The 12,419-nt window shown below is 39.3% G+C and overlaps 1 protein-coding gene across 1 annotated transcript in view; it reads right to left on the minus strand.

The window, feature by feature from the left end:
* The window catches only part of FETUB (fetuin B), a 17,200-nt gene that overhangs the window by 3,599 nt on the left and 1,182 nt on the right, over window positions 1–12,419 (minus strand). Inside the window, 4 exon segments of the mRNA XM_014530399.1 lie at window positions 7,755–7,856; window positions 8,590–8,714; window positions 8,717–8,752; window positions 10,609–10,696. Of these exon segments, the coding sequence (XP_014385885.1) occupies window positions 7,755–7,856; window positions 8,590–8,714; window positions 8,717–8,752; window positions 10,609–10,696 (351 nt within the window).

Here is a 12,419-nt window from a genome sequence, read left to right on the forward strand (position 1 = left end):
CAGCAGTGGCAGGCTGAGAACCTTGGCTTCCTCCTTCACTGGAGCAAGCAAGCCTCCTGTTTGCTTCAGCTGCCTGGCTGCCAGCCGCCATCTTGTTTGGCAGTTAATTTGCATATCGCCCTGATTAGTCAATTGGAAGCATGTCGGAGGTACGGTTAATTACCATGTTTGTCTATTATTAGATAGGATTATCCCTCCAGGTAACTACCCAAACAAATCTAAATTGCCTCCAATGATGGAAAATTTAAAACTTCTTGAGGAGGAGGAGGAGAAAGATGGCTGCCGACATGAAGGCAGACTGCAAGATAGTGTGTGAGTGAGAGAATGAAAGGAGAGTGTGTGGACGTATGTGGAGTGTATATTTGTGGGTGAGGGACAACTATACTCCAAGGGACTATTGGGAACCGTTGGACCAGGCTCCTCTGACTGACAGCCTCCACTGCTGCTGAAATCTCCCAGAGCGACCAGCTCTGCTGCGGAGACCACACCATCTTGAAGAGGAGAGTGGCTGTTATGGGAAGCCTATACATTCCAGGAATTAACAACCACAACACCCAGGGACCAGCTGCAAACTCAGGAACACCAGATCTCCAGCAGCACGAATATGCAGACTCAGATGAGCTCTGCACCTTCTCATGGAAAGGTCAGATTTCGCCTAAGGAAAAGTGAGGTCTGCAATCCAGGCTGGAGAGAGAAACGTGAACAAGGGGATCTAGAGGTTTAGGGGAAGTCTGCATCCCACAATATCCATGGCCTTTGGGGCTAGCGTGATCCACGAATGTGGAAGGAGATCCACAGGGCTGCTGGCAGAAGGGAACTCTAAAAATAAACCCATAGCTGAACTGGGCGCAAAAAAGCAGCCTGAAATTTTACCAGTTTGCCGGCTGCTTAGTGCCAGGGGAAAAAAGACGTGTACAGAGACGTTCACAAAGTTGCGCGCAGTGCCGGAGGGTAAAAGTCACGACTTCAAGCACTTACACTGGCTCTTTTTTTCTCTTTAAATCCTTGCTTTTGATTACTAAGTCCAGTACATAGGATCACCCAATTGGGGACACTCTAAGAGACTTCAGGGGAAAGTTGTTTTTGTGGAACCTGGGGATCAGAGAGGGGAGTAACGATCAGAGAACCAGATCTGGGGCAGTCCATTCTCCCAAACCAGTATTAAGTGCAACAGGGAAAACAAAATCTAAATACTGGCTAGAGAGGACTTATAGCCCCGGAGGTCAATCCAGAAACACTGCCACCTAGGGGTTGAATCACAAATTGACTCTTGTGTAAACACAACTAAAGGAGTCTAAGAAACAAAGAAGTACTGCCTGCTTGAAAATCAGGACTATGGCTTACAACACAGAGGAGCAGTGGAACACAGGGAACTTCAATACTGTCCTGACTACCTGACAGGAAACTGGTGTGCCAAACAGGACAGTAGAGGAAGTGAATGACCTTCACTATTGCACATTTTTATTTTTTCATCTTTTCCTTAGGAAACTATTTTTTTTCTTTTTTCCTCACTTGATTTTACCCTTTTAATTATTATATTTTTATTTTTAATCAGTATTATTACTACTACTATTTCACTTTTTTTAAAAGTGTCATTTTATTTTCTCTTTATTTTATTTTATTTTGGCATTAGTCTTGTGCATTCTATGTTCATTTTTCCTTTAGCATCATTTTGCTCTATCTTTATTCCAACACTCTCTTCCTCACTTTTCCCCTTTTGTTGTCCTATTTCTCTTACCCTATTTCTGCTTTAGATTATCCCTATTCCTTCTCTTTTTTCTGTTTTTTCACCCTACTTATATATCTAATGTTCGATCCCCTGCTCTAAGTCCATACATACCTCTCTCTTTTCTTTCTTCACTAACCAATTTTTTTTCTCTCTTCCCTTTTTTTGTGTGTTTTTGTTGTTGTTATTGTTTTTGTCTTGTTTTGTTCTAGGTTTTTGTTTTATTTTGTTTTGTTTTGCCTTGCTTTCTCTCTGTCCTATTGTTGTTGTTTGCTTGATTGTTGATTAGATTGGGGTTTTTTGGTGCTTGTTTGTGAGATTGTTTCTCTTTTTTGTGTTTTTTGTTTTTGTTTTTGTTTGTTTTTTGCTTCCATTTTTCCTTTCCTCGCTTGTTATTAGTTGTTGTTTGTAGTTTGCATTCATCTCTTGGTGTTTGTTGTTTACATTTTTTGGGGATTAGTGGTTGTTCTATTGGAGTTTTCTCCCCACATAAATAGTTTTTTCCCCTCCTTCTTTATTATTCTCTTTCTTTTTCTCTCTTACTTTTTTCATTTTCTCAATATAATTTTTGCACTCCTTTTTTTTTCTTATCCCCTAATTCTCTTTACTCTGGTGGTCACCTTTATTTGGGGTTATTACTATCGTGAATACATTTGTGTTCAGTGCCTTGTGAATTATGCGTTGTTGTGTTGTATTTTGTGCCTTTCAATCAATGCTGGAGAGAGAGATCTACATAACCAGATACCCAGAGAAGAGAGATCATGGGGCGACAAAGAAACAGCCCGCATATGAAAGAAAAGGAGACAGCACCAGAAAAAGAGGTAAACAAAATGGAGGCAACGGAGGCAAGCAACCTGTCAGAGAAAGAATTCAGAGAAATGTTCATAAGGTCACTGAAAAGAATGGAAGACAAATTCAACAATATGTGTAAGAATCAAGAAGAAATGAAGAACCAAGAAGAAATGAAAAATGACATCGCTGCTATAAAGAACTCAATAGAAAGCATCAACAGTAGACTAGAAGAAGCAGAGGACCAAATCAGTGAGGTAGAAGACAAGGTAGAAAAAAATACCCAAACAGAGCAGCATCTAGAAAACAAAACTTAAAAACAGGAGGAGAGCCTAAGGGAACTTTGGCACAACAGGAAACAAAACAACATCGCATAATAGGGGTACCAGAAGGAAAGGAAACTGAGCAAGGAATAGAAAACCTGTTTGAAGAAATAATGACAGAAAACTTCCCTGATATCAGGAAGAAAAAACTCATACAAATCCAAGAAGCTCACAGAGTCCCAAACAAAAGATTAACAAAACCAAGAGCTGGTTCTTTGAAAGGATAAACAAGATTGATGAACTTCTAGCCAGGCTCACCAAGAAGCAAAGAGAGAGGAGCCAAATAAACAAAATCAGAAATGAAAGAAGTGAAATAACAACCAATCCCACAGAAATACAAACAATTATGAAAAAATACTATGAACAACTCTATTTCAACAAAAAGGACAACCTAGACAAAATGGACATATTCTTAGAAAAATAGAAGCTCCCAAAACTCAACCAAGAAGAATAAAAAAACCTGAATAGGCCGATAACTACTGAAGAAATTGAAACAGTGATCAAAAGTCTTCCAGCAAACAAAAGCCCTGGTCCGGACAGCTTTACAGGAGAGTTCTAAGAAGCATTCAAAGAAGAACTAAAACCTATCCTCCTCAGACTATTCCAAAAAATTTAAGAGGCAGGCACATTTCCAAGCTCTTTCTATGAAGCCAGCATTACCCTAATCTCAAAACCAGATAAAGACACCACAAAAAAAGAGAACTACAGAAATATATATTATTTTAAAAATTATTAGCAAGTCAGATCCAGCAATACATTAAAAAGATCATACTCCATGACCAAGTGGGATTTATTCCAGGGATGCAAGAATGGTACAATATCTGCAAATCAATAAATGTGATATATCGCATAAACAAACTGAGAGACAAAAATCACATAATCATATCAATTGATGCAGAGAAAGCATTTGACAAAATCCAATACCCTTTCTTGATAAAAACTCTTAGCAAAGTGAAATAGAGGGATCACACCTCAACATAATAAAAGCCCTATATGAGAACCAAGATGGCGGCATAAGGTACAAACCTGTACGTGCTGCCCCCCACAACAACATTAAAACCACAACTATAAGACAAAACAGCTATCATTTAGAACCACGGGAAAGCTGACCGAGTGGAAGTTCTACAACTAGAAGGAAAGAAAAAAGCACATTGAGACTGAGTAGGAGGTAGAGGCACCAAGAACACAGGTTCGGAGGCGCACGCGAGGCTGCTGCACCTGTGTGCGGGGTTTCTTTCAATCGGAAGGGGATACAAGCTCTTGAATGCACTCAACTCATTTACGGCGAGACTCTGGGGTCCCAGGCTCCTATGGGGAGAAATGACACTGTCTTGCAGCTGGTCAGAAAGCGACCATAAATTCTTTCATTGTTATTGTTATCATGTTAATTGTTAACTGTTACCTATCCTGTACCCACCTAAGTAAAAAAAAGTATAATTGTTGACATTAACTATCTTGTACCCAACTAAGTAAAAGAAATATTATCTATCATTTTACTTTTACTTTTTATTCAATCTCAGAGGTTCCCTCCCCCACAGCTTTGCTTTCTCCCACCACCCTAATCTATCACCAATGGATTTTATGTAACCCACTTACTTCTCCTCCTTTGATTGTAATGTATAAAACAAAGTGAAAAACTGCCATTCTCCTGAGCATTATCCAAATCTCTTGAGACTCTGCTTCTCAGGAATTGTGGACAGTTTGGCTTAAATAAACTCACAAAAATTCTTTACAGGTTTGAATGCTTTCACATTAACACTCTTCTCAGACAAAAACCACTCTCGGCTCCTTCACCTTTTCTTTATTTAAAAAATAAAATAATTTTGATTTCTTATTACACATGTAATAGTTATTTAGAATATGGATAAACAGAACGAAAATAAAAAGACCTATAATTGCACAGAAAGATATGATTTCTTTTCTTCTAATCTTTTTTCATGTGCATATATATAGTTTTTCTTCTGGAAAATAGGATTATAATTTATATATTATTTATAACCCCCTTTTGTAAGTCAATAATATGTTGAGAAAATCCTTTTATGGCATTGAATAGTCTTCTATGATCTTTTTAAAAATATGTTTTTATTGATTTAAGAGAGAGGAAGGGAGAGGAAGAGATAGAAACATAGATGAGAGAGAAACTTCACCAGCATTTGGCTACCTCCTACACGCCTCCTGCTGGGGTTTGAGCCTGCAATTGGGCATTTGCCCTGATCAGAAATCAAACCCACCATCTTCTGGTTCATGGATTGATGCTCAACAACTGAGCCACACCGACCAGGCTTCTATGATCTTTATAATGATTACCTAGTATTCCTCTGTTATTTAACAAGTTCTCTTTTGTTAGACACTAAATTGTATCTCATTTGTTTTGTTTAAACATTGAAGCTATATCTTTTCATATATACCTAGTTAACTTCTTAAGATAAATTACTGGAAGAGAAATTTTAGAGTCACAGAGGATAGACATTTTCAAGTATAAATAGAATATTATAATAAAATGTTGCCTCAATCTCTAAAGAATTTTAAGAATACAGTATTCACATTGAATTTACTAACATGTGTCTAAAGAGAGTGCCTGAATATTACTCTACCACCCATCTCCAGACTATATGAAGAGAAGATTAGAAATTCTTCAGAGCGGGAAAAATCCATTAATGTGGAAAGTTCTTGGGGAATGGTGCTTCAGCCCTTCCCTTCTCCTCTTCATCACCAAATCACACAGGGAAAGGGCTCTGAGAGAACCTTCTGGAGAGACTGCAGGTACTGGTACCAAGTAGAGCCTGGCCCCTCCCACTCAGGCTGGGATTTGCTGAGCTATCATATTTCCTAGGCCTACTTGGAAAACCAAATATCCATCAACTGATGAATTAATAATATGTGGTATATCCCTACAATTAAATATTATTTGATAATTAAAAGAAATGAAGCACTGATACATTACATTCTACAGGTAAACCTTAAAAATGTTATGTTATTAATGTTTATTGCATTTAACATTATTATATTTAAGATTGTTTTTCTTGAAATATTAACATTTATTGCATGTAAAACAGTAATAAAAATAAAATTAAATTAAATTAAAATAAAAAAAATAAAAATTGTTATGTTAAGTGAAAGAAGACAGATTCAAAAGGCCATACAGTATGTTTTCAATATATGAAATGTTCAGATAAAGGTAAAGTCACAGAGATAGAAATAGATTAGTGGCTTCCATGAGCGTGGGTAAAGGACTAAGGAGACTGATTGCTAATGGGTATGGAGTTTCTTTGGAAACTGATGAAAATATTCTAAAATTAGATACTGATGGTGGTGGCACAACTCTGAGAATACACTAAAATGTCACTAAATTGTATAGGTTAAAAGGGTGAATTTAATGGTGTGTGAATTATGTCTTAATAAAGCTGTTATTAGAAATAAGTAAATAAATGGAAAAAGACTTTGAGGCATTTTGTCCAATTGTGTTACCCATTGGCAAATCAGGGTGATATGCAAATTAACTGCCAACAAAGATGGCGGCCGGCAGCCACGCAGCTGAAGCGAGCAGGAGGCTTGCTTGCTCCAGTGATGGAGAAAGTCAAGGTTCCCCACCTGCTGCAGCCCAGCTTGGAGCTCAGAAAGCAACAAAGTTTCAATTATAGAAGCTAAACAAACCCCAGATACCTGCTTTCAGCAGGCTGTGGCCACAGAGCTGGAGCGAGCATTAGCTCCAGTGACGGCAACAAAGTTTCAATTATAAACGTAAATAAATCCCAGAATAAAAAAAAAAGAAAACGGCCCTCAGTCCCTCACCCAGACTGGCCAGGCACCCCAGTGGGGACCCCCACCCTAAAGGGGGTGTGGCCAGCCTGAAAACAGCCATCAGCCCCTCACCCAGGCTGGCCAGACACCCAAGCAGGACCCCCACCCTGATCCGGGACACCCTTCAGAGCAAACCAGCCGGCTGCCACCTCTGCACCAGGCCTCTATCTTAAATAGTAAAAGGGTAATATGCAAACTGACCCTAACAGCAGAAAGACTGGGAATGACTGGTCACTGTGACACAAACTGACCACCAGGGGGCAGACACTCAATGCAGGAGCTGCTCTCTGGTGGTCAGTCCGCTCCCACATGGGGGAGCTCTGCTCAACCACAAGCCAGGCTGATGGCTGCCAGTACAGCAGTGGTGGTGGAAGCCTCTCCTGCCTCCTCAGCAGCGCTAAGGATGTCTGACTGCTGCTTAGGTCTGCTCCCCGCTGGCAAGTGGACATCCCTGAGGGCTGCCGGGCTGCCAGAGGGATGTCTGATTGCCAGCTTAGGCCCAATCCCCTGGGGAGCAGGGGTCATCCCCCGAGGGGTCCCAGACTGTGAGAGGGCACCGGCTGGGCTGAAGGATGCCCCCCCCCGAGTGCACAGATTTTTGTGCACTGGGCCTCTAGTTATAAATAAGTAACTAAATGAAGAAAAGACTTTGAGGCATTTTGTCCAATTGTGTTACAACACATTGTGCCAACTGTCATTCCCACCAGGTATGTCAGATGGCTTCAAGTCACCCTCTCCATCTTAGATGCATTCTTTCAAAGACATCCTGTTTGACTTTGTCCTTCTTAAAGAGTGGCCTAAGGAATAAAACTGTATTCTAAATGTAACTGGATTTGTTCAGATATAAGTAGGACCACAATCAACCACTGAGAAGGTTTCTCTATATTTTAAAGCCTCTATGATCTTTTTCTGCAAAGGCATAACATTGCTGATGAAGATTGTATTTGCAATAAAATATTATTGCATCTCAGCCACCACAACCTCTAATTAGTCGGTTACTCCTTGAGGAGAAGAAAAATGTCTTTGACAGCTCATACATAATTTATGCTCAATCATACTTATAGATGATCTGGGAACACAAATCTTAAATTATGAAAACATTCAGGAATACTCACCCCAGAGTCAGTGGGCTGATATCCAGAACTGCTGGCTTCGGTTTTGATATCTGGTGACTCTTTGATTAAATATTCCACAAAGTAGGAGGGGCCAAACACCCACTGGCATGACACAAGAGTTGAGAAATAAAAATTAAACCTCTCTATGTAGAGAAACAACTGAGGTTTGGCAGCATTATTTTTATAGAAATCATACATTCTCCGAGTCATTGTCAACACCGGTCTCCTGTTGTCCCTGTAATTCCCACCATGATCAAACCCCCTATTATGATTTTGTTATTTAGAAAACATAATCAGCATTCATTTCTTCCCTTTTAGGGATTTGAATGGGTTCTAAAAACCTTCCCTTGGGTGAGCTTAATTTTCTTCAAGCAGTTTTGTTTTTAGATTAGTTTTTCTTTATATGATAGATATCAACATAATTCAAATGCAGATGAGCCTCCATTTCTCCTAATCCACAAAACTCAACATCCACTCCAGGCCTTAACATGGAGCAGAAGCTGACCTGCTAAATGAGATTCATGGTCAATCATATATGAGAATGTAGCAGTAAGTAGTGAACCTGGGTAGAATAAACCAAGGAGACTCTGAGTCCATTTCCATTCATGCCTTAAAGGCATTGAGGTAAAATCAAATCCCACAACTCTTGTGGAAATTTCATGGAATAACTTAGAAGCTGAAACATAATTGATTGAATGTGCTTCAGGTCTACCAAAGCAGGGAGTAAAGATTGGATTATAACCAAAAGAAGTGCCTTAATATTCTCCTCTCAGTTTAGAAATCGATAGCAACAGCCATGAGACATTGTTAGTGTAACTGGGCATTTCCACCTCACCTGGCTAGAAGCTTTGGTGACTTTGACAAGAGAATATTGCCCTGATTTGCTGTCCTCATTGAATTTTGCAAGCGTCTCAGTGGCAGTTTCCAGAACTTTGGGATCTGACAAGTTAGTGGGGGGTGGCAGTCAGGACACATATTCTGAATCTTTCTTCGAGAAACTGTTGATGACAAAGAGAGTAGTTTAAAAATAAAGCTCCTTAATGGTTTTTAATCCTATAAATCATATGACCACAGCAGAAGCAGAGATTAAATAAAAAAAGATATTCAGTTTCGGCAAGGAAAAGGCATTATCTGGAATGAAAGTTAGCTATCAGCAGTGAGTTTTCTGCAATGAGCATGCATTCCTTTAATAATGTATTAAAAAAGCAAAGCAAAATTTTTTTTCACCTAACACAAATGTATTTATGCTAGGAATTTTGTTCAAAACACATATGTGTTTATATTGACACAAAAACCTTCCCCCCTATTAGTAGCTCAATACCTTCTATCATTATTGCCTCTGTAAACCAGTCGAGTATCTTAAAAGGTTGGGATCTTATTATTGGTATGTGTTATTCATTTCTTAGTCTCCAACACCTAAGATAATGTAAGTGCTTTGCAAATGCTTATTGAGTGAATGAATAAGTGACATATTAAAGGTGCAAGCACTCTCTCTCTCTGATTCAGAAATGCAAGTCAGCCAGAAATTGGCCAACTTATTGTATGATTGGCTAGAATAATCATTCTAATGGTACAAGCAGAATTTCTGACTGGGGTTATAAAACTAGTGTGAAAGTCAGGGTAAGAACTTCTCTGCAAGTTATTACAGAGCAAAACAGTTGATCAATCATGCATTTATATGAGTGTATTTGGCTATTCTTTGGGGGAGTTACATCCACAATTTGTCACTCGTGGCACCAAACCTATGTGTCACTTTCTGACCTCCCATACCTCTGGTACCTGTGACTTTTGAGTCCTGATCTGTTTTACTAGTTGTTGTTCTCTAATTTAAGTAAGTCTCATCTTCTCAACCAGGAAGCTTCAACTGTGGCTAATACAACATTTGTTCTGTTGCCTTGTCCCTCAAAGGAACCAGCAACAGTGTTATGACCTGGAGCTTGTTAGAAATGCAGACTCTCAGGCCCCACCACAGACCTGTGGAATGAGAGTCTGTACTTGAACAACATCCACCAGGGGAGTCACATGCACATAGTAGTTTGACAAGTAGCCATATCTAATTTTCCTATGCCTTGGATGCTTGCTTCCGAAGAGAAGGATCCAGAATGAATACATGTGCATATTTGAAATGCCATTAGTTTCATTCTCAGTCTTAGTTCATTTGCTCAACAATATTATGGACTCCTTACACTTGTTAGGGACTTGGGGGAGGCTGTAGCAGGAAGAAAGAAGGTATAAAATATTCTGCATGAAATAAGATAGAAGACTTCAAATCAAGGCAGTGCATGGTCTGTGCTCCATGAGTGGTTAGGTTAAAGTTTCATAGGAATGAGAGCAGGAAAGTTCGTTCCTTTCCTGAATAGAGAACATTATAGAGAACATTGGCAGTGGACCTTAAAGAATAAATATGAGTTACCAGTGTGTGGGTACCAGGGGAGGGCATCCTCAGGAGAGGGAAAGGTACAAGCAAGAAGCAAAGATTGGAAAGTGCAATGTGTATTCAGAAAAGAGTGGGGTTTTCAGTTGAATGAAGTACAGAGGTGATATACTCAGGGAGGTAATGGCAGAGATAGCTAGAAAGGTAGCCTGGAGACCAGTGTAGAGATGATCCCATTTATGTCAGACTAAAAATTTAGGATTTAATTCAATATTCATGAATAAAACTATTGCAGGTAATTTAGGAAGATTAATTATGGGAAGAAGAGCAGTGCAAGTTGAATTTCACAGGGGAGGCAAGTATCAGATACATTAAGAACCTGGCCTTGGTATGAATAGGAAATAAGAACAGGAGCATAGCCCTGCTTAATTCATTTTTTCATCTTTCATTAAAATAAACAAATTCAGAGCGCTCTCTTACCTGGGCGAAGAGTACAGTTATAAGCAGGTAAATAAAGAATTCTTAGTGGCCTGTTCACATAATATAATGCTTTGCATTTGCCATAAACCTGGAACCAACAAACATATTTTATGACATCATGGTACAAACTCTGACTTTTTAAAATACCCCCCAAAATGAAATTGGACTTTTTATTTTTAAATATATTTTTATTTATTTCAGAGAGGAAGGGAGAGGGAGAGAGAGATAGAAACATTGATTGACTGCCTCCTGCATGCCCCCTACTGGAGATCGAGCCTGCAACCCTTGACATGTGCCCTGACCAGGAGTCAAACCATGACCTCCTGGTTCATAAGTCAATGCTCAAGCACTGAGCCATACCAGCCAGGCTGGACATTTTATTTTTAAATAATAAAAATTAAAGTCAATTTTGGTGGCTTTGAGAGTGAGAAACTGCCAGGGGGTAGTTTCAAACAATTTAAACTTCTCCTGGGACACAGCTATACTACATTTCCCAGCTTCCCACCCAATTAGGTGTGACTGTGTATAACTGAGTTCTAACCACAAAAAGGTGAGCAGAAGTGGCTGTAATCACGTCCAGGATGGCTCATGAAGATCTCCTATGTGCCATCTGTCCTCCATGCTTTTTCTATTTCTATAGCTTGATGTAGATGAGCATGGTGACCACAGAAGCCATTAGTTGAAGGTGGCAGAGTCTAGAGCCACAATGTGGAAGGAACCCGGGTCTCCAAGTCATTCCTGGAGGAAAGCCTCCTCTTGAATAAGAATTTCTGTTTTGAATTTATATGAATAAGAAATAAACTTCTATCATGTTGGAATCAGTATATACTTTTTGGGCATGTGTTTTAGCAGCTAGTGTCATCTTAATAACTATAATTTACAACAGGGTAAATGAGACTTCCAGAAACACCTCTTTAAAATCAGATAGATGCAATTTTACAAATTTGGTTACATGATTAGAAAAGATATATTGATCAAATAGTTTACTTCTAAATACAATCATGTACTCAAAAGTGTCATATCAATAAATGGAAATAACTCAGGATAATTGAGAACAAATAAAAATTATTATTTTCAAGCCTCTTCAATGGTTATCTTTAAAAGGATCAATTCTCAGGCCCTTTAGGTCCTGATTCCAGAAAATTCTTCCACAGCACCTCTGAGAGCTTCAACTGTAAGCCTTTCCATTCCCCAGCCTCAAACTTCATATTAATATTTATTAAAACAATAAAAGCAAAAAACAAACAAACAAAAAACCCAAACAAATAAAAAGCTCTCCCTTTACTGCTTCCACAATCTTCCTTAAACACACATCCAGAGCACTACAGCTCAGACCTTCTCACAATTTAAACACAGGCCTCGAGCCTACAGAAGGGTCTTGGAAGTAGGAAACAATTTGGGGATCACAACCCCAGTGGGACTCTCAGAAATTCCCCCAAATTAAACTCTGTTTTGTCTAATAGAATTGGAATAACCACAGGGTCACCATTGTCAAGAGATTATAAAAAAGGATATTTAAAAGATGGCCAGGGCCCCCCGGCCCACAAGGCTCAGTGGTTGAGCGTTGTTGACCTATGAACCAGGAGGTCCCGGTTCAATTCCCAGACAGGGCATATACCCAGGATTTGGGCTCTATCCCCAGTGTGGAATATGCAGGAGGAACCCAGTGTCAGATGTGCAGGAGGCAGCCAATCAATGATTCTCTCTAATCACTGATGTTCCTATTTCTTTCTCCCTCTCCCTTCCTCTCTGATATCAATAAAAGTACACTGAGTGGCCAGATTATTATGACCACCCCTCAGTACAATGAA

Source organism: Myotis brandtii, unplaced genomic scaffold (assembly GCF_000412655.1).
Source record: "Myotis brandtii unplaced genomic scaffold, ASM41265v1 scaffold118, whole genome shotgun sequence".
Taxonomy (NCBI): Eukaryota; Metazoa; Chordata; class Mammalia; order Chiroptera; family Vespertilionidae; genus Myotis; species Myotis brandtii.